The sequence below is a fragment of the Trachurus trachurus genome, assembly GCF_905171665.1.
Source record: "Trachurus trachurus genome assembly, chromosome: 17".
In the NCBI taxonomy this organism is placed as follows: Eukaryota; Metazoa; Chordata; class Actinopteri; order Carangiformes; family Carangidae; genus Trachurus; species Trachurus trachurus.
In genome coordinates, this window is record NC_139900.1 from 15,838,537 (window position 1) to 15,863,159 (window position 24,623).

Genomic DNA, 24,623 nt, shown 5'->3' on the forward strand with positions numbered 1-24,623 from the left:
CTGCCGTATTTTAGCCGGTCACTACCGGAGCTTAATTGAAAAAAAAAGAAAAAAAAGCGCTCGTCGCGGTGGAGCGGAGAACAGCGGAGTTTCCTCTGCTGCAGCTGAACAGCTGACATGTGGTCAAGACGTAGCTACAGACCTGTCACTGTCCACGGTGCAGACTTCAACCTCAGAGCTCTGTCCTGACCTGTCCCTGAACATCACACAGGGACAACATGGAGCTGCCTGTGTGAGTTTTATTAATGTTTACATCAGGTTGAGTTAAACAAATCAGTTTATGCTGCTGTGATTTAAGTAAATACAGTAATCATCATAGTGTAGTGGCAGGAAAGACCATTTCATCTGTATCAAATAATGTGTTGGTCAAGAACAAGTTCAACTTAAAGTCAGATGAAAAATTTTTATGGTGTTTTTACCGTTCCTAAATGTAAAAAAGGGTCACATTGGACCCTCAACATTATTTAAAGGTTAAATAACGTGTTACTTAAACATTTTTCATTGTGCTGTGCTCTAAAAATAAACTAACAAATAGTGTAGAGTCCTGTATAAGGAATGTTGAGCTTAAACTTTAACCTTAAATTTAGGTTCTCAGGAAAATAGCTGCTCATCAGTAAATAGTTAATCAATCGATGAGGTCCATCAACTAACGATTAATGAATTAATCGATAATTTGCATCCCTAGGCCCTAGTTTTTTTTTAAATTGTGGTATCGAATAAGTATCGAGAATCGTGGAAATTTACAGAAATTCTGGTATCATGACAACCCTATTGGGGACCCATTGAATTTCCCAGGGACCCACCCAAATCACCACCTGTGGGTCCCTGGGACTCACTACATTGAAAACCTATCAACATCACTGCCTTATATTGCATTCGTTGGTTTTGTTTTCAAATTGGCTCCGGGGCAAAACACAGGGATGTGATACATTTCAAATGAAGCTGTTGTTCCTCGGCCCTTGTGAGGCACTCCTTAACTTTTTTATCCTCTCAGCCTCATACAAAGCAAACGTGTCAATTCATTTATCTTTTATGGTGCCTGACGACTGCGAGATACGCTGGAGGCTCTGGAAGGTGTGGTGGCAACCTATGATCTAATGGGACCATTGTAATAAGCAGGAAGTAGTCCAGGGACAGAGGCACTGTTTTTAGCCTGAATGCTAGCTGCTAGTGTTTCTAACTATAGGCCTAATGCTACATTACCACTTGTTTTCACAACTGCGACTCATTTAACCCAACTCTATCCCAGACACACACGTCTTTTTCTCTACGTGCATTTCACCCAGTGCGAGGCTTTGAACTGAGTTTCCTTTTTTCTATCATTGTTGTCTCATTTCTCTTTCAACAATGATTTGTGTGAAATTTAAACCAGAGTTGTTTCTATACAGCGAGTCAGTTCCATGATACGTGATGTGGATCTGTAAGGACATCTCTCTGCACTGACTGGCACTACTTTTTTTTTTTTTTAATATAATACTTCTATGCACACCAGGCATGAAATATTTCCCCCCCTATTATTAAATCGTTACTAATAATATTCTGCACAATAAGCTCCGTGCCCACACAGCTGCAGTGGTGGAAAGATTCACACTTTGACAGTCACGTTACAGCTCACCGCCGTTTTCCAATTTCCTCTGTGATAGTTGTAGCGAGAGGAAATTTCACGAACACATAAATTCTTCTCTCCCAATTCCCAGCTCCCTTCATACCTCATTACATCTGACCTATCGCTGCAGTGGAGTGCAGCACCTTTAGACAGCTCTGATTTGGAGAGCTGTTCTCCCCAAATGGCACCCTCGAGCAGATCTAACCTTAACTGCACACTCCTGCAAACTCCTTCGGTTTTCTTTTTATTGGCTGGAGTTTGATGGCATTGGTGGAATTTGTGGGTTGTGTACGAGTTTGATAACATTGATGTATATTTCTTTTCACCCATGCAGGGACGTGAAGCCTGATAACATGTTGCTAGACAAAGCAGGCCATTTAAAACTGGCAGATTTTGGGACCTGCATGAAAATGAACAAGGTATCACAATTTGGATTTCCCTTTTGATTTGTTTATTTAATTATATTGATATTCCAGTAATGAGATTGTTTTTAATGCTTCATTTTTTGTCATTCTCCCCTTCAGGATGGTATGGTACGATGTGACACAGCAGTGGGAACTCCAGACTACATTTCACCTGAGGTACTGAAATCCCAAGGAGGAGACGGCTATTATGGCAGAGAGTGTGACTGGTGGTCGGTGGGGGTATTCCTGTACGAAATGCTAGTTGGTGAGTTTCAGATTAAGCATTTCCTGGAAAAATCAACAATTTGAGCTTCATTTTTATTGTTGTACCACTTATAAAAGGTTCAAATGCTCAACAATAATAAAAACCTGATCAGTTTTACTTGTTCTTCTACCATAAATCTTGACATTGTTTATTTTTTTTTTTACTGTTTTGATTAAATGTCCTGCCTTGTCTGGTGCACAGGCGACACTCCTTTCTATGCGGACTCGCTGGTGGGGACCTACAGCAAAATCATGAACCACAAGAACGCCCTGACCTTCCCCGAAGACAGCGACATCTCCAACGATGCCAAGAATCTCATCTGCGCTTTCCTGACTGACAGGTTAGAGAACCGCGGAACAAGCGCCCGGATCATGGAGAGGGTCCTTATCTGTGAAGCCTTGTCTTTGTCTAGGTGCTAAGTGTTTTCTGGTGGAGAGGGAGCCTCTGTGGAAAGAATCTTGATGGAAACGCTCACACCAGCAGGGAAGCTGTGCCTCTCTGCATCAAGATGTGTCACTTGCTTTCTTCTACTGCTATTTTTAATATCACACACGCCCACACACACAGCTTGAAGTTCTCCAGCCTGGTGCTCGGGCTGTTACAGATTCAAAAATAGGCAATTATTTATTTTTCTTTTTTCTTTTTTTTTTGTAACCGTCACATAGCAAGAATCTGGCAGTATGTTTTAACACAGTCATAAGGAACCCTATATTTTGTGTTCATAAAGTAGACCTGTTTTATTTGGGCAAACTGCTATTTTGGGTTCTGCAGAGTGTCAGTTTAGTAATGCATGTGACTTTTTGCTTTCATATCATCGTTTCAATCTTCTGAACTAATTTGCCAATCATTTGACAGCAGGTCTATTAACCTGCTGTTCAGAGACTGACAGAAGAATAAGTGTGAATTCTGTGTGGCATTGGGGGTTATGACTGATGAATTATCAGACTGCAGATTCTGACTGAGGAAAGACTGAGTTTTGCCGTTTGTGCCTTTCTAGTCAGCAGTTAAGATTCATATTTAGAAATGATTAGATTTGGTGTTCTTGTCTTTCTGGAATGTAGCGATATGCTCTACAGCGTCATCCGTCTGGCTTGTAGCCTACAGCTTCTTTTTCAGCATCTTATATCATCAAAATAGCTCTAATTTTAGGCACAGATTTCCTTCGCTTTCAGATCTTTGCACAGAATCGCTGAAATATCAAACTAACTATGTCCTCTCCGACCCCTGCAGGGAAGTTCGGCTCGGTCGTAACGGTGTCGATGAGATCAAGAGGCATCCGTTCTTCAAGAATGACCAGTGGACATGGGAGAACATCAGAGAGAGTAAGGACACTTTTTTTTTTTTTTACTGCTGTGGCTCCAGATTACTTTTCACACCTCCCACGTCTACTCACTGTTATTTCAATCATGCAGCCAGCGTTCATGTTTTCCATTTGACCTACTACAGACAGTTGCAGGAAATTCTTGTAGACGAGCCATTCATTCAGCATCCTATCCAAGACTAAACATGATTCCTGCTCCGAGTAATAATTGGCAGCCCAGCGTTTTTTTAGGCCAACAACAGGGGAAGCAGTTCAATGCAAATGTTAATGCGCTGGGATTGACGCGGGAGCATAGAGAGAGAGATTAGAAATGTAGAGCTAAATCCAGTAGCTAGAGTCAGTCCTTTAGTGGCTTTATATTTAATACTTTACTAGGCTGAAGTCAGCACTTTGTTGTTGGCCACCCCTGTCGTTCCACTGGCTGATCAGCTCTGCTTGCTGGCTGGTTTCCCTTGTTTTAAAGAGCGTTTCAAAAGAGGAAAAAACTCTGCAGAGAATATTGAAACACCGGCTTCTGTGTCTTTAACTCAAAATGCAGCAATAATAGATAAAAAAACAACAACAAAAGAAAATCTGGCAAAGTCAAAAATAGATAATAAGCAGAGGATTTTCAATTTCTGATGTGATCATGAAAGTTAAGGGCACATTTGCATCTCTAACTTAGATGTTAGTGATGGTCAGAGGTATTTGCATCAACTCCTTTTCCTTTAGCAAATAGAGTGAATGCTAATGAAGTGTGAAGGCCCCGCTTTTTTCCTGTATCGTCACAAATCTTCCATCTCCTTGTGCCATGTGCAGCGGCTGCTCCAGTCGTGCCTGAGCTGAGCAGTGACATTGACACCAGTAACTTTGACGACATCGAGGAGGATCGGGGAGAGGAGGAGACCTTTCCCATACCAAAGGCCTTTGTGGGCAACCAGCTCCCCTTCGTGGGCTTCACTTACTACAGCAATCAGCAGTAAGTCTTCCCGTAAAATGTCGTGTTCATGCCTCTGCTGTGTAATTTATTGGAGAAATAATGGCCGTTTAAAGTTCCTATTTGTTAATACTGTATTCTTCTTTCAGCCTTTTGCGCGGCTCCAATCCCTCCAAGGCCAGCGACAAACGTAGCAGCTCCACGAAGGAAGACAAGAGTCATGTAAGTGGACGACCACAATTTTTCAAGAAAATGTCTTTTTAAGAAGACTTGGACTATTTAGTAGTTTTCCGTCTTGTCTTATTTATTCAAAATGGTCTGTGTCTGCTCAGCTGGAAAACCTGCAGAAACGGATCTACCAACTGGAGGAGCAGCTCCACGGTGAGATGCAGCTGAAGGATGAGTTGGAGCAGAAATGCAGGTATGCACCCACGTCATTTATTCTTGCACAAAAAAAACCCATTTACTTAGGCAAACTGATGCAAAATCTTTGGTCTCTGAGACGGGCTGCAAAAACAAAGGTGTTACAGAGTGATGGTTAGAAGCATGAAATGAGAAACCTGTGTAAAAAGGTTGTGACAACTGCAGAAAACACAAAGGGGCCACAGACAAATAGTTATCACTATTTGGTTACGAATAGGGAACCAGACTTGCATGTAACTGAGACGGTACTTGTTGTAATGTGACATTCAGTGCAGTTAAGTATTTTTTTTTTTTATCAAACTCTTCTTCCAGGACGTCAAGCTCCAAGATCGACAAGATCATGAAAGAACTGGATGAAGAGGTGAAATCCCGTCACCTTGTCTTTCCCTCACTTTTTAAATTCAGATTTCAAGATGTTGCCTGCTTTGCAATTATACCCATTTAAAGAAGCATGCGCTGAAGGTGCAGCTTTAATGTCGTGCTAAATTGAGTAAATGACTGTTTACAATCAGAGGCTAAGGATTAAGGTTCAGTTTGTTCCTGCCGTATTATAGCTTCTCTGTCGTTCCCCCGCCACAGGCAAACCTTCGGAAGAGCGCGGAGGCCAGCACGTCTCTGCTGGAGAAGGACAAGATCATGCTGCAGCACAGATTCACCGAGTACCAAAGAAAAGCTGACCAGGAGGCGGAGAAGAGACGCAATTTGGAGAATGAGGGTAAGGATAATGAGGCGCTGCTGATGTCTGATTGAGACGCTTTGCAATTAAAGTATTATTGCCGAGCAAGGCGGTGATGCAGTGTTTTGACATAGTTCCGTTACATGGTAATGCCTTCATCCTCTCAGTATCATTTGATCTGGCCAAGACACATGTCCCAAATGGATTACTTGGTATCCTGGGGTGACCCCAACCCCAGCCCTCGTGACTGCACTTTGCTTGCTGGTTAAGTGCTAAACCATGCTATTAGAATAGAGGATGTGGTATACTTATGCACACATTTTAACAATATTGTAAACAGATATTTGCAGATGTTATAAATGAAGGCCTGTCTAATCGATTTGCTGTCCTGCTTATTCCTAGTGTCAACTTTAAAGGAGCAACTTGAAGATATGAGAAAGATCAGCCAGAACTCACAGGCCTCGAATGACAAGATTGCCCAGCTGCAGAGTCAGGTACAGTAAACATGCATATGTCTTTCAGGCTTCACTGCAGCTCCTAAGCAATTTGTGTAGTGAAAGTGTATAGGAAAAAAAGAGACTATGACCATTCTGGACAGAAAAGATTAGGCCTGATATAAGTTTATAGTTTGTTTTTGAAATTTTGGTTTAAAAAAAATGGGTGTTATCTGTGTTCAGTCAAAATAGCAGATACTCGTGAATGGTGTATGGCCTTCCAGAGAGTGTTGCATTATGGGTTAGAGAGTTTTCAAGTCTGTCTATAGTGAGCCTTTCAGAGTCGATCAACCTTGAAAGTGTTTCGTTAGCACAGTTGAACTCGCGGGAGTGTCTGAAGGCCGCTCGAACATGTTCTGCCGCCACAGAGGAAATATATTCATGACGAGTGAGAACGAGTTCCCAGCTTCTCCTCTTCGCTGCGGAGCGGAGCCAGTGAGACAGTCTGTCAAAGCCAAGCCAAGAATTACGTCAGTCACAGATGATGAACTCAGAAAGACCGAAGTCTGAAAAAAACGTTAATGTCGGTGAAAATAATTATGCCAGAGAAATTAGAGGAAGAGAAGAACGGTCTCGCTACAGTGACTCAGTCAGCTGACTAGTGGCCACAAGGAAAGTGAGCTGTCCACAGACGTCCAACTGAACAAATATTTTGGGAGGCAGCCAACCGTTGTTATGTTGTCAGATGGTTACGGGTGGATGAGAAAATTGGAGTTCGTGTCTGTTCAGTACAAGTCTTGTTTGCCAGTGTAATTTTCTGTGAGGATTACTTTAGGACATATTGCTCACTTCATCAGTGAGCACATTTGTTTCACTGTTCCTCTTGCTAATGTCTGAGTGTACTGTGAAAAGGAAGCTTTGTTGTGTTGTATAAATACTGTAATGGTCCAAAGTTATGTGCAAATTAGATTTTTGCAATGCACAATACACAAATACACCTAAGAGGACTTCGGGTAGGCGCTGACGAGTCTGATCCTTTCCGTTTCGATCGGTAGCTGGAGGAGGCCAATGACCTGCTGCGCGCAGAGTCGGACACGGCGGCGAGACTGAGGAAGAGCCACACGGAGATGGCGAAGTCGATGAGCCAGCTGGAGAGCTTGAACCGTGACCTGCAGGAGAGGAGCCGCGGCACCGACGGAGAGAAGGCGCAGCTGGAGAAGGAGCTCCTGCTCGTCCAGAGCACCCTGGACTCCGAGAGGAGGAACTACAGCCAAGGATCGGAGGAGATCAGGGAGCTGCAAGGTGCAACACACTAACGCACAAATATTGCCACTGAGGCATGCAAATCAAACACTTAACTAATCGAGATTGTTTTTTTGTTTTGTTTTATGTGATGTTTATGTTTCAAAATCCGATTTTGATGTTAGTCACAATAGAGTGAAAACCTGACCTCAAAGACTAGGAGAGAGAAAAAACCCGAGGAAGATTTTTAATATTTGGAACAAATTCTGCGTGGTTCCAAATCACTCTTTAAGACTGATTATCTGCTTCTCATTCAGACATTCGAGACAGCTGCAGAAATTCCACGTAATGGAAGCACTGACAAGCCCTGCAGCATCCAAATCCATCCCAGACTTATCTGCCAGCCACTTTATATTTTCATAGGAAACAAGATTTGAAAGTCATAAATTATTGGGGATGGAGGGATACTGAACTCATTTAAATGCAAACTATATGTCAAAGAAGTATGACGGTCTGAAGCTATGAAGTATGGCTTAAAAAAACGATTTTGCTATTAAAAGTATGAGCTTCATCTCATGAACACTGTGATTCTGACTGTCTGTGTTTATCTGTGCTTCTCAGCGCGGATGGCAGGGCTGCAAGAGGATAACAAAACCTTGAAGCTCAACCTCTCCAAAGTGGAGGCAGAACGTAAACAAGCCCAGGAGAGGAGCAACAACCTTGAAAAGGTGCAAGAAGCAGCAGTCGCAATAGGATTTGTGCAATTTCTAAACATTTGCTCTTATCTTGTGAATGTTTTTTTTATGCGATGAATGTGTATTCAGTTTGCTTCATGTTGTCTGTCTGGTTCTGACCTCCTCGCCTCCACAACAGGAAAAGAACAACCTGGAGATAGACCTGAACTATAAACTGAAGACCTTACAGCAGCGTCTGGAGCAGGAACAGACGGAGCACAGGGTGACACGGGCACAGCTCACGGACAAATACGAGTCTATTGAAGAAGCCAAATCAGCTGCCACGAATGGTATGCCAGTCCTGTGTCAGAGCATGCCTCACTCTCCTGCTTTCATCCTCTTCTCCTCGCTCCCTCTACAGATCTACTACCCCACCTTCTCTACTTTTCTTTTGTCTCTCCACCGTTACTTGATTTAGCTTCTTCATCACCCCCATGACCTTTGTCCTGCTTTGTCTTTTTTCCCACAACCTCATCAGTCTCAGCTTCAGGGGCAGTTTGGGTGTGAAGGAATTCAAGGAGTGTTAGACAGCCAGCGTGTCAGGACATTGCTTCTTTGCATATGAAAGCTGGACTATTAAGTAGTTTTTATTTTTTCAGTGGAATGATGATCTGTCCAGGTGATTTCTTGCCTTTCACCTAGTGTATACTGGAGGAGACTCTCCGCCCTCTCCTTGGCAGATTTCCTCCATGTTGAAGTTCTTTCATCTTTGTCCAAGTTTACTGATTAGCAGGAAATCCCTGGGAATATTAAAAAGTTGAACTCACCAATGTTAGTTTAGAGAAAACAAGGTTTATGTGAAATAAACAGAACTCACAACGTGTGCTCTGTAATAGAAAATTAAGAGAGAATCAGGGTTAGAAATAGACTTTGTGTTAATCCAGTTGTTACATGTATTCCATCTGATACAGGGATACTGGTAAATGATCCAAACAGGCACTGTTCTTCCATGATAACCATTAAATCTGTCAGTATATGGTGCAGGCGCTCTCTCATACCTCTCATATTTTGCTCAATACTCTGTGGCAGCAGGACAGAGTTGACTGTTCCTCTCTCATTTTGCCTCCAGCCGTTCAGCAGAAGATGTCTGAGGAGAATGGAGCGCGGATGAGAGCCGAGAGCCGGGTGGTGGAGGTGGAGAAGCAGTGCTCCATGCTCGAGTTTGACCTCAAGCAGTCTGTGCAGAAGATGGAGCAGCTGATGAAGCAAAAGGAAAGGCTGGAAGATGAGGTAAATGGTCCCTCTCGCCTCTATTGATATAAATCCATATCAAACAGCTTTACATTTCTATAGCATTTGTGTGATGCCTTTCCCCTCTTGTGTCTCCCTCCTCCTCCAGGTGAAGAATCTGAGGATACAGATGGAGCAGGAGTCGAGCAAGCGAGTCCTGGCTCAGAATGACTTGAAGAGCCGCACGCAGGAGGTCGACCGTCTTAGGTGTTCGGAGAAGCAGCTCAAACAAGAGATCAACACAGCACTAGAGAGTAAACGCTCGCTGGAGTTCCAGCTGGCACAGCTGACCAAGTGAGTGGTCCTTCAGCTTCAGGTTGTCAAGAAGAAATCCTAATTCTAAGATATATTACTGATATATGTTGTCCATCCACTACTTTGCATTACACTAGGCATTATTAGGCAGATTAGAAGAAATACACTAACACTCTTTGTATTATGTCTTCTAGGAAAATGGGAACATTTGTGCCAGTTGTTATTGTAACTCTCAAACAAACTGGCAGCAGCTCCGGCCAGGAGATCTACGTTTCTGTTATTGTTGCACTGCCCAGTAATGCTCTTTGGAAGTCAGGGCGTAAATTGCCCGACAATTGCCTGCCATTTTCAAATAGGTGCTATTATTCCAGCTTAGGGGGGTGGGATGGGGTGGGGGGGTTGGCCATGCCAAAGCTGTTCTGTGACCGTGTTTACACCACAGGATTAGGGTTTACTCCCGAGTCCAGCTCCCTCCACTCTGCGGCTAATCCTCTGGCGAGCGCGGCAGCCAGTTGTGCTGCTAGTTGCATTTAGCACAGCCACTGACTTTTTAGAGGCTGGCTCTGTTTGCCTGGCTAAAGAGTGTTGTTTTAGAAAGCGCTCAAACATGTGGGTGTGTGTGATATTAGCCAGTCGCATGGATCTAATGAAGACATGACTTGAAATGATCTTGTTTCTTTTTGTTGCCAGACAATACAGAGGCAACGAGGGACAGATGAGGGAACTTCAGGACCAGCTTGAGGCCGAACAGTATTTTTCTGTAAGTCTCTCAGTCCCCAAGTGTCTCTTCCCTCTTTTTATTCTGTTTGCAAGCTTTGGTCTTATCGATCTGTCTCTACTCCTCCAGACGCTTTACAAAACTCAGGTCAAGGAGCTAAAAGAGGAGATTGAGGAAAGGAACCGGCAGGTACAAGACGCCCATAAAAAGGTGCAGGAGTTGTGCAGTGAAAGGTAAGAGATTGATGCACGCTGCAGCTGTGCCCATTGTAGACTTAACCATCCAGATATTGATTATTGACCAGCTGAGGTTTGTTGTGCAAGGAATTTATGAAACTAACTTCTAAAATGTGTTTCTTCCTGGACAAAGGGACTCACTGTCCGCCCAGCTGGATCTGACCGTGACCAAGGCCGAATCAGAGCAGCTCGCCCGGGCTCTTCAGGAGGAACAGTACTTTGAGCTCAGCCAGGAGAACAAGAAGGCAGTGACTAGACATAAGCAGGAGATCGGGGAAAAGGAGGCCACCATTGTACGGGTGAGGAAACCCTTAAGTGTCTTAAGTGTCCCTCCAGCTTGAGTTGATTATGCCATTCTGCCATGAAAACAATATTGTCCTTAAGAACCACAATCAATCAGTTTAATCATAAAAATAAGAACTGTACGTTTCTGTGCAGCTTGAAGATTCCAATAAAACTCTGACCAAAGATGTGGAGATCCTCAGCAAAGAGAAGACCGAGTTGAATGAGAAGCTTCGTGCTCAGGAAGAAGGTAGCTTCCCTTTCTTGACCTTAAGGTCTCCCTGCGGTGTTGTAATTGGCTACTGTTCGAGCTGACTCCCTTTTTCTTCACAGAATATGTAGCTCAGAAGGAGGAGATTACAAATGCAATCAAGGCCAACTATGAGAAGGTCCTCAACACTGAGCGCACACTGAAGACTCAGGTAAAGATGAACCTCTTTAGTCTAGACAGCGAACATTAACATTATGGCGAACGGTGGCTGATTTACTTTACCTCAATCCGTCAGGCGGTGAACAAGCTGGCGGAGATCATGAACCGCAAGGACATGAAGCTGGACCAGAAGAAGAAGGGCAGCACTGCCGACCTGCGGAAGAAGGAGAAGGAGAACCGCAAGCTTCAGCTAGAGCTGAACCAGGAGAAGGAGAAGTTTAACCACATGGCCATCAAGTATCAGAAGGAGCTGAGCGAGATGCAAGCGGTAAGCGAACACCCCAGGGAGGCCGAGGCTTGTGTAATCACACAGGATTTTCTTTTTTTTCTCCCCATCGTTTCTAACCAAAATCTCTTCATTCCCCACCAACAGCAACTGGCAGAAGAATGCACATATCGCAACGAGCTGCAGATGCAGCTGGACAGCAAGGAGAGCGACATCGAGCAGCTGCGGGAGAAGCTGAACGACCTGCAACAGCGCATGGACAACTCGAGTGTCACCAGTTTGCAGACAGACGAGACAGACAGCAACATCGCAGGTAAGGTCACCGTGGTGGAGACCGCTGCTCCAGCACTTATACTGACTCAGGGTTTTTTTTTTATGAATTGATTTGTTGATGAATGATGACTGATGATTGATTGTGCAGCTGAGAAACTGAATTTCCTTTGGGATAAATAAAGTATTTATACATCTATCAATCTACCACACGATGCATCTCCAGTTTAAAGTGGAGATGGAAAGATTTAGATTTTTGCCTTTTTGTGGTTTTTGGCACTCAAACATTTTTTCACCATGTTGAAATCAGTGCGTTTCCCAGGTGTGTTACTTATTGTCTCAGGTGTGTAATTTATTCTTTAAAGGGGTTTAAACTGTTAGCTTGTTTCCCTGTACATTCAGACCATAGCAGCAGGCGGGTACAGAAGAGACTGCACAACAGGTGCCTGTGGAGGTGTGGAACCGTTTAGATTTACTGAAGCTGCTGTATTTATCACTACGTGTTGAGTAACAGTTGGTCATAGTGAACGACGGTAAACTCGTCTTTTCTAACACGAATATGACTGTGCCTCATTCCAGGTCTGTTTTCATGTATTGCTGGTGTCTGTGGTTAAACCATTCTCTTTTTATTTCCCTCATGTCCAGTTGGTTCTCCTTGCTCTTCTTATCTTTGTAACTTCTATTCCTTTCCCTCTGTGAGTAACTGAGTGGACGAGCCCCTCCCCTCTTGCCTGGCCTGCTCTGCAGCTGTTGTGTGTTTTTTTGTCTTTTTGCCCCCTGATTTCCTTAAGTGTTCTTTTGCCAGAGGTGACACAGCCATCTCTGTTGGAGGGTGGGGGATTCATGTAACACTTTTGAAAGAAGCCTTATTGAGTGGGAAGTAAAATAAAAGTAAACTGTCTGATCAACAAAATTCATTGACTAACATTAACAGGATGTTAAATGTAAACGTAAAGGAGGTTACTGACCACACCTTGTGTGAGGTTTACCGCATCACTCTCTGCACCTTTCAAAACGTGTCTTGAAACAAAAAAAGTTGTTTTTCAATTCATGGCACTGTGTGCTTCAAGCACTAAACACAATCGTGGTTTTTTTTGTGTGTTTACTTTTTCTGTCGGCATGTTCACCTAGAAGTACTGCTCGTTTTTGACACAAAGATTCCCCTCACAGTGTCACATGTAGCAAACAAGACCCTCTCAGTTCACTGTTCCCCGTTTAGCTTGTGTTGTTTCAGCTGCATGCACTTGAAATTATGATTTTAACACCAAATAATGTTTACATAATGTTTCTGTTTAAGGAGTGAGTGATCAAGCTAATTGGATGAAATACTAATTCCCGCTGCAACAGCGACTATAGAGCTTTGGATCATAATTCTAAACGATACAAATCTTCCATGCTCTGTTAACATGCCGACTTAACTGTCTTGCACTTCCTGCATGGGGAGTGAACAGCAGCAAGCAGCATCATGGGATATCTAAACTCATCCCTTGTCACCTACTCCAGTGCAGTTACCTTAATGCTGGCAGAACTCCTTGAGGGGTTCACCTGGTGTTATGAAGCAGTTATGACAGTTTGTGATTTGACTTTTGTTTTTAATTTTTTTCCCACAGTTGAGTTTTGGATTTAATCACTGCATGGTTACGCACCACTAATTTATAACTCTTTTTTTTTTTGTTACAAACCTGGGCTTTTCAGAATCCAGATTGGAGGGTTGGCTGTCCATTCCTAATCGTACTAATATCAAGCGATACGGATGGAAGAAGCAGGTGCGTTGTGTTCCTTTGGCATTTCCTGTGTTCGCCAGCATTTTTGTTGAACTTTGTTACGCTGCCAACAACTCCTTGGACAATATCTGCCTTCCTTTCATTGTCTGTTTAATATTTGCAGTATGTGGTGGTGAGCAGTAAGAAGATCCTGTTCTACAACGATGAGCAGGATAAAGAACAGTCCAACCCCTCGATGGTACTAGATATAGAGTGAGTATTTTTTTAGCTCCTTTTTATGATATTGCAGTATCACTAATTCTGACAGTTTTAATGATATCTAATCATCAATTCTGTGTCTTCTTGTGCAGCAAACTATTTCATGTGAGACCAGTTACTCAAGGAGACGTGTACCGGGCTGAGACAGAAGAGATTCCAAGGATTTTCCAGGTAGGAGGCTCTTTTCCTGTCCTGGAGTTGTCTCTAGATTTTTAAATTTGCCTCCGACCTCATCTCCTCTTCTGCATTCACTCCTGATGTCAAGATATTTTCTTTCTTGACGCGTCACTCCTTTGCTCTGTCTGTTTTCAGATTCTGTATGCCAATGAGGGGGAGTGCAGGAAAGAGGCGGACATGGAGACGGTCCCTCAGGGCGACAAGACCAACTGTCTGCCACACAAAGGCCACGAGTTCATCCCCACGTTATATCACTTCCCTTCAAACTGTGAGGCCTGCGCCAAGCCTCTATGGCACGTCTTCAAGCCGCCTCCGGCTCTGGAGTGTCGCCGCTGCCACGTCAAGTGCCACAAGGACCACCTCGACAAAAAGGAGGATGTTATTGCTCCTTGCAAAGGTAACATACCTGCACATTTGTTCTTATAAATCTAAGCTGTGATGTGATGGATGAACTTTTATATAATTTACCTACATTTATTTTTTAACTATAGCTGATTTATTCTAATGTATGAGGACTTTTCCAATTGACGTTGAAGCCCTAATCCCGACAAGACTGTTAACGCACTGGTGGGATTCATAATGACTCTAGAGGAGTTTGAGTAATTTGCAGCTTTAGGAACTTAATATAACATAACACGGGAAATGAAAAGTCTTTTTTTAAATTGTAAGATGTAATTAGCTGCCACTTAAGGTTCTTAATGTTGCATAAAATTATGTTAATTTGGTTTTGAGGACAATCCAGACAAATGAATGGTTGTTATGTACCTACAGAAAATTTATATGCAGTTTTCTTCTGAAGCTCAATCATTTTAATAATTTTGTTGAAGTAAAAATGGCTAAAATTAGACTGATTCAGAGCTCCTAAAGCTGATTTTCTTCTATAATTGTAAAAATAATCTTTTTGGGTTTGAACTCTTACTGTGACAGAGTAAGCACTTGATATGATGATGGCCATTTTTCATTATTTTGTTTCTATTAATAGATCTAAAGAGCAAACATTTAATCCAGAAAATCGCAGACATATTTAATTCAGTTGTCAGGTTTGTCCGAGAGTCATCTTTCGTCAGTACTATCTTATGCCATCCCCTACAGTAAATTACGATGTGACCTCTGCCCGGGACATGCTCCTGCTGGCCTTGACCCAAGACGAACAGAAGAAATGGATCGGTCACCTTGGAAAGAAGATTCCCAAGACCCCACCATCTACATTCTCTAGAGCCTCTCCTCGTTCTATGTCCACTCGCTCTGGGCCAAACCAGTCCTTCCGCAGGAACCCTAAAAGCAATACAGGAAAGCTGAGGTAACTCAACACCTTAGGACTAGTTTTTTTTCTTAATTCTGTTTTCCATATGAATATGTTTTCTTTTTTTCAGAGACTAATATTCAAATAGCTATGGCTAACTACATGGCCTATCATAAGGCACTGTAATATAATTTTAGGCCGAAAGTGAGGGTTTGCTGCAGTCACAAGTCTTATTTTATCCCATCTGGTGGGCTGCGATGTGGTCAAGTCAGTCACATGACCTGCTGTTTGTTTCCTGTGTTGTAGCAGAGCGCAGTCCAGCCTCCAAGCAGCAGACACAACATCCAGCACTTGTTGACAGGAACTTCTTCAGAAAGTGTTTACGTGTTTTTTAGACTTTTGTCTCCAGCTTCAAACTTGTCTATTTATTAATTGTGTTACTGGGTGTTTCTAACACAAGACACTTCCTGGTTGGTTGGTTGGTTGGTTAACTGCTGGGCTCTTTCCAGTTGACACTTGGGATTCTCGTTTTTCTAAAAGGCACTAATGTGTTGTTGGGTTCAGTAACTAACGTACTATACAACTCTTGTTAGAATGGTCAACATTAAGGATTTTTACAGTACCTGTCGTACATGATGCAAAGGTGTTAATGGTGTTACTGGCAACGTCTGTAAACAAGCTTTTCTGTTGTATGTTGACTTAAATTGGTTACTAACCAAGGTTGAGATGCTATCTTCCTTTTACTGGACACCTGTCTCTATTCTTTCTTTCTTTCAGCTAACCATCTGAACCGTTCCTCATCCTCAAACATGGAGAAACCTGTATTACATAGAAAATTCATTTAAAAGAAAAAAATATATATATCAATAAATAACCAACGCTGGAAAATTGCAACACATGTCAGACACAAGGCATCATGGACATTAAGACGCCTGAAAACCCCACCACCCTCCGCCGCCTTTCTTCAAGAGAAAATCATCATCCAGCTCAACAAACTTGCAGTTCTCCATTTCTACCAGAAGATGGCACACTTGTCTGGAACTAAACATTGGACAGTGCAGCGATATATAGAGGGACTCATGTCATGGAGCCATTCTGTGTTTCATATCCTATGACAGTTCTGATGGAAACTGGAAGGTAAAAGGGGGCTTTGCTGGGACTCCTGCAAGTATGTGTTCGGTTTTAAGGTACTGTCATACAGGGATTTCAGATCTGCAGTGAGTGGTTGTGTCTCAGGGGTGGAAAATGAATATCTGTTTTGTAATTTCTTTCCCCCAACTTGACAGATCCTCGAGCTACATGCAAACATACTTCTGTTTCCAGCTACAAAAAAAGACAAAAAAAAAGACTGATGCCTTCATCTAATGTTCTGGCCTTTTTGCCTTTATTCTTATCACTCTGCAAGTCACTTATCAGGTTTGGGACAGAGTATTGGGACACGAGTATTAGATGTTTCGAGTATTGAGTGAGGAGCATGCAAGATCATCACAAGTCTATGCATTATTTTTATTATTATAATTATTTTTATTGCTCCAAGCCATAAGGAATATTCCATTGTAATGGCATATAGGAGTCCTAAAACTTAATTGATTTTTTTTCTGTTTATTTGGTACATTGTAATATTTTTTTTTCTTGTATTGTTTATTTTTTTTTGTAATGTATTGCCTTACATTGATTCATAGATAAATGGTTCAAAAGGAAAACATTAAGTTAACAAAATGTAAAACTGCACTGTTTGAATTGTAAATTATTTGTAGAAGACTAAACAGGTGTAGCATTTGGCCCACCTAGTGCCTTAACGTTTGGATATTGATTTTACTGCCATATCTGTTTGTTTGTTTATTTTTTTTCTCCAAAACAAGACAAATCTTAACTCTTCCATCATTTATTTTTTAAGAAATCACCACACATCCGTGGTTTTATCAGAACTTACTTTCTCTGGTTTGAGTATATAAAATATATATATTAGATTACCTCTTTATGGACACATTGCAATAGAGTTAGCGTGTCAAAAACGAAGTCCCCAGACTCAATTCATATCATATGACAAATTTTGGGATGGTGTACTTAAAGCGAGCCTACCTGTGTCAATGATTGTCCTTGTTAACATTTACAAGTTGTGTCTCTAACAAGGTAATGTCCCGTTAATGCAGACCCCCAAACAGTGTATATAATAAGAGAGACAAAAGGATTATGGAATACCTCCGCAATCTTTTCATTTGTAACTTTTTGTTCAGTTAAAAAAAGAAAAAAAGCACTGGAACTATGATCTACTCTTGTCTTGGATAATTTGCATGGTTAATTGCATTGGAGTCCGCACTGATGGATATGTCAATAAACATATCTTTATCATTCATTGTATGCTAGTTTTCACTGCCAACCTATCATTGATTTCATATTTTATTCCTATGCCTACATGGAACCAGTCCAGACATAGATTACTATTGAAGCAAAGTGGGCAGCTGCCTCCAGGGCTTGAAGAGCTCCAGATTTAACTGTGCCAACTGTTTTGTATTAACATTATTGAGAACTAGGGATTTGTAGTGCGGAGGCACTGCGTATTTGACTTTTAAGGGTCTTAAACTGGGTTTCTGTTTTATATTCCCATCTGGAGAAGCTCTAATTGCCAACATTTACTTGTCAGACCTTTCATTATATTAGATTTGCACGCTAATTGTATATTCTAAATGTGTAAAAGTGTTTTAATCGAATTACACAGTTGATAATGATCCAAGTAGTATTCAAGCAAATCTGTACACACTGCTGGGTTATATATATACATAAGAATATAGGACCAGCAGGTTTATCTATCCATGGTGAGTCAGTGATCATGAATACAGGATCAGGTGGATATTTTTAATATGAAAAAAAAAATCACCTGGTTATGCTTAGCTTAACTTAACTAACAACAACCCTGACTCTCATAATTATTGTAATGAATGTTGTGTGTCCCAATGATCTGGGCAAAGGTCCTCTGGGTGTGTTTAGTGTGGGTGCGCTGCGCTGCATGCAGCAGCCAGCTAGGGCGGCTGGCAGATGTCAGAGCGCATCGATAAGTTCTCAGCGTGTTGTTGCAGCGTCATTCTGTTTGAATGAAGTTCAGACTGAGAACTAGCAGCCAACTCTTCATTCGCGCCCCGGTGGATTGGAAACAGGAAAAAAATAAAGAAAGAGTTGAAGAAGTGAAAGGTTGCCAAACATGCCGGTGTTTACAGGTATGTTATCCTTTTAACACAGCACACACGTTGCCATGGACAGAGATGGATTAAAACCGGAATACTTACACGTGTTTTTAGTGCAGTAGCAGTAAATTGCATTAGCTTGTTAGCCTAGCTAGCTTTTAGCATGATATGCGTTTAGCATGCTAACGGTAGCAGACCGTCTTTTTTAGCCTAATTGCGCCACTAATATGGTTATTTCAAAAACAAACACCTTGACGTGGGGAAAACATACGAAATTGTCCCATTGTTGTAACTAAGTTGTCGTTTTTAGCGATGTTAAAAGAGGGTGTGTTTGGTGAAGCCGGCTATGCTAACTGCCACAAAACAACTAGCTAACTGTCAACTAGCAAGGTTAGCCATGTAACAGTTACAAAGCTATAATCATCCAAGTTGTTATTTTAACCAAACGTGCCTGAGCATAGCATCTCCTATTTGCTTTCTTGTCATTTCAAACCATTTACATGTTTATTTTGAATAGACATAACAACAAATAGTGTAACGCCTAAACAACGGTGTAGCGGTAGGAATGCTAACAAAGCTAAAAAGCCAAATCATGAGTTTACAGTTTGTAAGCGTTATATTGCAGTTGCGTTGTTGGAGACCAACAATCCTCTAAGTACATGAGATTTCGGGTATAGAATTATCACATACACATTTTGTAAGATGGTTAACCAGCCGCAGAATCGTTTTAAAATGTGCAAATTAGCTCCCAAACAGCTGTATATTTGTTAGCTTTCACTTTGTGTCTTTAGCCCGTCAGTGTGTTTGGTTGGTCAATAGCTGCACTTCTTCTTGTAAGACTTCTCCTCACATGACTAGATAGATGCTGTGTCATACATGGTCATACACAGTTTAACAAAGTGTAACCTTTGGAGGCTAATAACCTTTGGGCTGCCTGGTTATGTGCTACTCTTGCTGTGTCTGTTTTCAGTAAATGTGAAATGGGGCAAAGAGAAGTTTGATGCAGTAGAGCTGAACACCGAGGAACCACCCATGGTTTTCAAGGCTCAGCTCTTTGCCCTGACAGGAGTTCAGCCAGACAGACAGAAGGTCATGGTGAAGGGAGGCACTCTGAAGGTAGGCACTGATGTAAACAACCATCATCAAGACTCTGGTGCTGAAGTGATTTTGTAAATAATACAGGGTTGGAGTCACAAATCCCATGGAAAAATGCAAAAATGTCACATTTATTTACCTATCGTTTCCCACTCATCCTAAACATATTACACTGAGAACGTGGGCACTGTCGTTTAATTAGTTTATCCCACATACCGTATGTGTGATGTGTTTTAATCCACTGCTGAAGATGCCCCCTAAAAACAAATGCAATCTTTGCTTCTGTTTGAGTAATATAGGAGCAAATTATGTATATCTATTATTTATGTATGTATTTGTGTCCAATAAAAAATTAAAGATTGTGTAGGGTAATTTGTGTCACTGTGGCTTTGGTCTTTTCATGGGATTTGTTGACGGTGATGTGGCCTAACCCTTTATCCGTTTTTTTGGGAGCTAATCTATTTCTTGTCTCCATTCTAGGATGATGAGTGGGGAAACATTAAACTGAAAAATGTGAGTATAAAAGCTTAGTCTGAAAGCTTATCCTGTTATAAGCAGTTCTTAGTTTGAAGTGCAGTTTAACAAATGAATTAGTACACTGAAGTGCATTTCAACCCTTTTTCGTAGGGAATGACTCTGCTGATGATGGGCTCAGCAGATGCCCTGCCTGAGGAGCCTGCTGTCCGGCCTATGTTTGTGGAGGACATGACTGAGGAGCAGCTGGCCTCAGCGGTGAGTAAGCCTTGAAATTACCAGTATGCCTAAAACAAATATGGATGGTGATTGTTGCTTTCCGTGCTGACGTGGCCTCTTTAAATTTGTTTTTGCCAATTGTTTACTGAGTAGAGAACATATTAAACTAAACATAAAGTACATCTCCTTTTGAGTGCACCTGCTGATGACACGAAAATGACATGTTTAGTACGAATTGTCACAAGCAAGGTGTTTAGTTATTGTCATGAATTTCTGCCATACTGATTTTTTTTTTTTTACTGAGGAAAGGAATACGAAGTACAGTACAGTAAGAAAAACAAAGTGCTTTGTCACCCGATGCTGTGTTGCTGTTTGCTCCACAGTCTTATCTCAGAAAGGAAATTATCAGTTCATCATAGCAGAGGCTCGTGTTTTAAAGGGAGTGGGACTCACTGATTTGATTGCCTGTGATGTTGCCAGCGTCTAGGGCTTCTCATTGAAACCCACACAAATGTAATTATTTTATGTGTTAGCGGTTCCTAACAGCAGAGTGACTCACTGTAGCTACTCAGCACTAATGGAAACGCTGGGGCACTGGAAATAAGCCTGTTAATTAAAGATGCACTTTCAGAAACATCACAGGACTCTTTATTTGATTAAAAAACACAGAAAAGAGGAAGGTTATTAGTAGGTCTCACCAATTACTTTTACATAGCTGTATGTAACCTTCATCACACTGGCGGTGGATTACATGACTCACAATAATTATTAAACACCTGAAGGACACAGTCAGCTCTTAATAATCCAAGTGACAGGTTGGTCCGCTACATCATCATCACCTTGCACGAACAAAGACTGTGCACAATAAAACTTGATGAATATTAAAATGGAAAAAAAGTAATAATTTGTGTCTGTAGATGAACTTATCCCACTCTGTCACATTCAGATGGAGCTGCCCTGTGGGCTGACAAACTTGGGCAACACCTGTTACATGAACGCCACAGTGCAGTGTTTGCGCTCTGTGCCAGAGCTGAAAACTGCCCTCAGAAGGTTGGTGTAAACTGCTATTTTTACATCTCAGAAATACATTTCATACACTGTGTTCAAGCTGTCTATAATGCTGTAATGAATAGTGTGACATTAGCTTTTTGTCTCTCCACTGTTTTTGTTGCTTTGCTCCCTCTGAAATCATCTGTCTCCCTTTACAGGTATTCAGGTGCTCTGCGATCTTCTGGGGCAAATGCACCATCACAGTACATCACAGCAGGTATGTGGGATGGGTGAATAGTTGAACCCTGTGAAATTACTGGTAGGCTTGTATATTTGTTTAAAAAAATCAATCTGAAATTAATTTGAGTATATACATTTGTACCCTCAGCTCTCCGTGACTTATATGAGACCATGGACAAGACCTCTTCCAGCCTCCCACCCATTATTTTGCTGCAGTTCCTCCACATGGCCTTTCCACAGTTTGCTGAGAAGGGCGACCAGGGACAATACCTCCAGCAGGTGAGAAACTATTAACCATAGGTTTTCTGCTACTTTATATCACTGAGATTGATATAGCCATGACATATGTCCTATATCCATGTAATTCTTAATTTCTTCTCTTTAGGATGCAAATGAGTGCTGGCTGCAGATGATGAGAGTGCTTCAGCAAAAGTTGGAGCCACTAGAGCCTGAGACTCCCATGGAGGTGAAGCCATCTGTTTAAAACATGTCTTGTTTTCATAATGAAAAGATTTGAAATGTGATCCAAGTGATATGTTAAGGACAAATAATAACATGTGAGAATTTGCTTCTTTCGATCTTTAGACGGAGTCTGAGAGTGGCAGTGGCGCTGCCTCTGCCTCTGCCAAGAAGAACTTGATCGACCAGTATTTTGGCGTAGAATTTGAAACTACGTATCCTTGCAGTGTGCCTTTTTGTTGTCGCCACCCTTTTAGACGGACCAGTGTGGTTTGACCCTCCATGCATTGTGGCATCTCTCTGCCAGACTTTTTCTTAACTCTCTTGTTCAGCATGAAATGCACAGAGTCTGAGGATGAGGAGCCAATCAAGGGCAAGGAAAACCAGCTCCAGCTCAGCTGTTTCATCAACCAGGAGGTCAAATACCTGGCAACAGGACTGAGGCTGGTATGTATCAGAAAAATCTCAGAGTACTTTCTTCAGTGTGTGCAAAAAGAGGGCTCTTGATGTTGTATGTTTAACAAATGTGAAAGAAATTATCACAACACTTAGACAAACTGGCACATAGTGAGTTTATCTTAAAGGAAATGAGGATCTAATAATATTTTTTCTTCTGCAGAGACTGCAGGAAGAAATCACGAAAATGTCTACAACCTTGGAAAGAAATGCCCTGTATATAAAATCAGTAAGTTTCTCTTTACCCTTTTTTTTTTAACTTGGACGTTTAAAATATTTAGTCCTGTCTACTTGGAAACTAGAAATTTGAAATTTATAGACTCTTTTTTTCTTATCCCACTAGTCAAAACTCAGCCGTCTACCTGCCTACTTGACTGTTCAGATGGTCAGATTCTACTACAAAGAGAAGGAGTCTGTCAACGCAAAAGTCCTCAAGGTTTGTCTTGTGTAAAATCTCTTGTAACAGAGGTCACTTATTGTAGCAGTTTAACCCTGAAACAATACGGTATTGTCTCTTTGTGAAGGATGTCAAGTTCCCCCTCATGCTGGATGTCTATGAGCTGTGCACCTCGGAGGTCCAGGAGAAAATGCTGCCAATCAGGTCAAAGTTTAAGGAAATGGAGGACAAGAAGCTAGAGAAACAGCAGCAAAAGGTGAGGCTGATCTGCTGGTTGCAAAAATAATATTGAGAATACCTCACATACCTGCACAGTGTTCACAATATATGAATATATACATTTTTATTTTGCACCAGGTGGTGAAGAAGCCAGATACAGCAAAAGAAGTGAAATACGAGCCTTTCTCATTCCCTGATGGTAAGTTGAGTTATAACACCGACACCTCATGCACATGTTTTAACCAACCACTCAGACATTAACAAAAACAAATTTACTAAGTGCCCTGTCTTGTAGTTTAGGAAATTTCACCACGTATCACAGTGTAAGAATAAGAGTTTTAAGAGTCCCAGAAGAATAGCTTTTTTCACAAAACATATTCCCACAATGCTGTGTTTTCCTCTGCAGACCTCGGGTCCAACAACAGCGGCTACTACGACCTGCAGGCTGTGTTGACACACCAAGGCCGCTCTAGCTCGTCAGGTCATTACGTGGGATGGGTCAAAAGGAAAGAAGGTAAGCACACGCTTCACACCGCGGGACGTTCATTATGTTTCTCTTTTACAACTCGTATCAGTCACAAATCATAAAAGTACACAGGAGCCGAACTTGTAAGTGTTCACAGATGTTCAGGAACTCTCCGTTTCCCCTCTTTTCTCTTTGGTCTCTGCCTCTGATAGATGAGTGGGTCAAGTTTGATGATGACAAGGTGAGTGTGGTGTCTCCAGAGGATATCCTGCGACTGTCTGGTGGCGGAGACTGGCATATAGCATACGTTCTACTGTACGGCCCCCGGCGGCTGGAAATACTTGAAGAACAGTAGCTGTGGAAGGTTTCCTAGAAGACAAAGACAAACATCCTACACACATACAAATTGCCATTTCCAAGCACTGTCTGCATAGATGTGCAATAAAACTGGTGTCTTTAAAGATCTGATGACCTTAATTTTTTTTTTTTGGTTTGTTTTTTGTAACCAACACGGATGCTTGTAAAACAAATTCTGTCAAATGGTGTTAAATATTCAACCGTAGTGGGCTTTGAAATTGGAGATTGATGAGAGGCAATCTCTGGACTGAATCCTTGAAAGAGGTTTTTAAGTCTAGCTCTGCAGTTTCATTAAATGTTTTATACACATTGTATATTTTTTAAAGCCTTTGATAAGGTGCTCATATCATGAAAGCAAAATATTCTCTTTAGTCATTTAATCAACTTGTACAAAAAAAAAAAAAACACCTAGTCAAGCTGTTCTTGACATTCTGGCTTGTATCTTCTCGGATGTATTATTGAGGTTTTCACCTAACACTGTAAAGATTTGCTCATGTTCACCTGTTGACCCTCTGGGAAATTTGGGTTCAATCTGAGGTCTTTTCTTAAGTGCTTGGCTTGCATCATCTCCTGGAATTGTTCTCAGATGTAGTGACAGATGAGCTTATTTCTGCCAAAACCTCACTAATGCTCTTTTGGGGGAAGTGTGTGTAGGGGGGACTGGTTCAGAACAGGTTGTCCTTGTGGTGAACTGTGTGCAGTTTAAATAAAGACTTTGAGATTCAACCACTGATGGTTTTACTCGACAAGCCTTGGAACATTGTTCTCGCTGACACCGGTCACAGACTTCGACATCTATACCTTTAAAAATGCTATGCTTCACTTTGTTTCTCCATGCAAGTTTCCTGCTCACCCTGCCACCGTGTGTAAGACCTAGCCATCTACACTCTGTAATAAGTTATTGACTGACTACTTTTCATAGGTGGTGAAAATAAACTGTTATACCAAATTGTGAGATTCTTTTGTGATAATGTTTTATTAGAAAAAAAAAAAAAAAAC

At 41.6% G+C, this 24,623-nt stretch overlaps 2 protein-coding genes across 3 annotated transcripts in view; both read left to right on the forward strand.

Annotated features, from left to right (window-relative positions):
* The window catches only part of rock1 (Rho-associated, coiled-coil containing protein kinase 1), a 30,828-nt gene extending 13,404 nt beyond the window's left edge, over positions 1-17,424 (forward strand). Inside the window, exons 6-33 of one of the 2 annotated variants that reach the window (XM_083991256.1) lie at positions 1,941-2,025; positions 2,131-2,275; positions 2,477-2,615; positions 3,506-3,597; positions 4,395-4,554; positions 4,662-4,734; positions 4,845-4,933; positions 5,248-5,296; positions 5,515-5,650; positions 6,014-6,105; positions 7,101-7,347; positions 7,909-8,015; positions 8,161-8,311; positions 9,091-9,251; positions 9,361-9,545; positions 10,197-10,266; positions 10,354-10,457; positions 10,594-10,759; positions 10,899-10,992; positions 11,076-11,164; positions 11,249-11,440; positions 11,546-11,711; positions 13,364-13,434; positions 13,556-13,644; positions 13,743-13,821; positions 13,963-14,224; positions 14,920-15,127; positions 15,848-17,424. In XM_083991256.1, the coding sequence (XP_083847382.1) occupies positions 1,941-2,025; positions 2,131-2,275; positions 2,477-2,615; positions 3,506-3,597; positions 4,395-4,554; positions 4,662-4,734; positions 4,845-4,933; positions 5,248-5,296; positions 5,515-5,650; positions 6,014-6,105; positions 7,101-7,347; positions 7,909-8,015; positions 8,161-8,311; positions 9,091-9,251; positions 9,361-9,545; positions 10,197-10,266; positions 10,354-10,457; positions 10,594-10,759; positions 10,899-10,992; positions 11,076-11,164; positions 11,249-11,440; positions 11,546-11,711; positions 13,364-13,434; positions 13,556-13,644; positions 13,743-13,821; positions 13,963-14,224; positions 14,920-15,127; positions 15,848-15,851 (3,505 nt within the window). In that variant the 3' untranslated portion in view covers positions 15,852-17,424. Of the gene's footprint in view, positions 1-1,940; positions 2,026-2,130; positions 2,276-2,476; positions 2,616-3,505; positions 3,598-4,394; positions 4,555-4,661; positions 4,735-4,844; positions 4,934-5,247; positions 5,297-5,514; positions 5,651-6,013; positions 6,106-7,100; positions 7,348-7,908; positions 8,016-8,160; positions 8,312-9,090; positions 9,252-9,360; positions 9,546-10,196; positions 10,267-10,353; positions 10,458-10,593; positions 10,760-10,898; positions 10,993-11,075; positions 11,165-11,248; positions 11,441-11,545; positions 11,712-12,313; positions 12,364-13,363; positions 13,435-13,555; positions 13,645-13,742; positions 13,822-13,962; positions 14,225-14,919; positions 15,128-15,847 lie in introns of those variants that run through there. The other variant, XR_014596092.1, reaches the window with a different exon arrangement.
* Positions 17,425-18,063: 639 nt separating this feature from the next.
* Positions 18,064-24,555, forward strand: usp14 (ubiquitin specific peptidase 14 (tRNA-guanine transglycosylase)). Its single transcript, XM_083991104.1, has 16 exons — positions 18,064-18,285; positions 19,223-19,368; positions 19,828-19,860; positions 19,975-20,079; positions 20,987-21,090; positions 21,249-21,307; positions 21,419-21,549; positions 21,656-21,736; positions 21,856-21,944; positions 22,062-22,176; positions 22,349-22,414; positions 22,529-22,621; positions 22,710-22,838; positions 22,940-23,000; positions 23,208-23,315; positions 23,480-24,555. Exons 1-16 carry the CDS (start codon positions 18,270-18,272, stop codon positions 23,620-23,622), a joined length of 1,479 nt encoding a protein of 492 aa, XP_083847230.1. The 5' UTR covers positions 18,064-18,269; the 3' UTR covers positions 23,623-24,555.
* Positions 24,556-24,623: the final 68 nt, after the last annotated feature.

What these genes read in the sequence shown, in the direction of transcription:
- usp14 (XM_083991104.1), top strand. An exon ending in GAAACATTAAACTGAAAAAT is followed by an intron (nt 19,861 to 19,974) that starts GTGAGTATAAAA and finishes CCTTTTTCGTAG; the next exon opens with GGAATGACTCTGCTGATGAT. An exon ending in GGCGTAGAATTTGAAACTAC is followed by an intron (nt 21,945 to 22,061) that starts GTATCCTTGCAG and finishes TCTCTTGTTCAG; the next exon opens with CATGAAATGCACAGAGTCTG.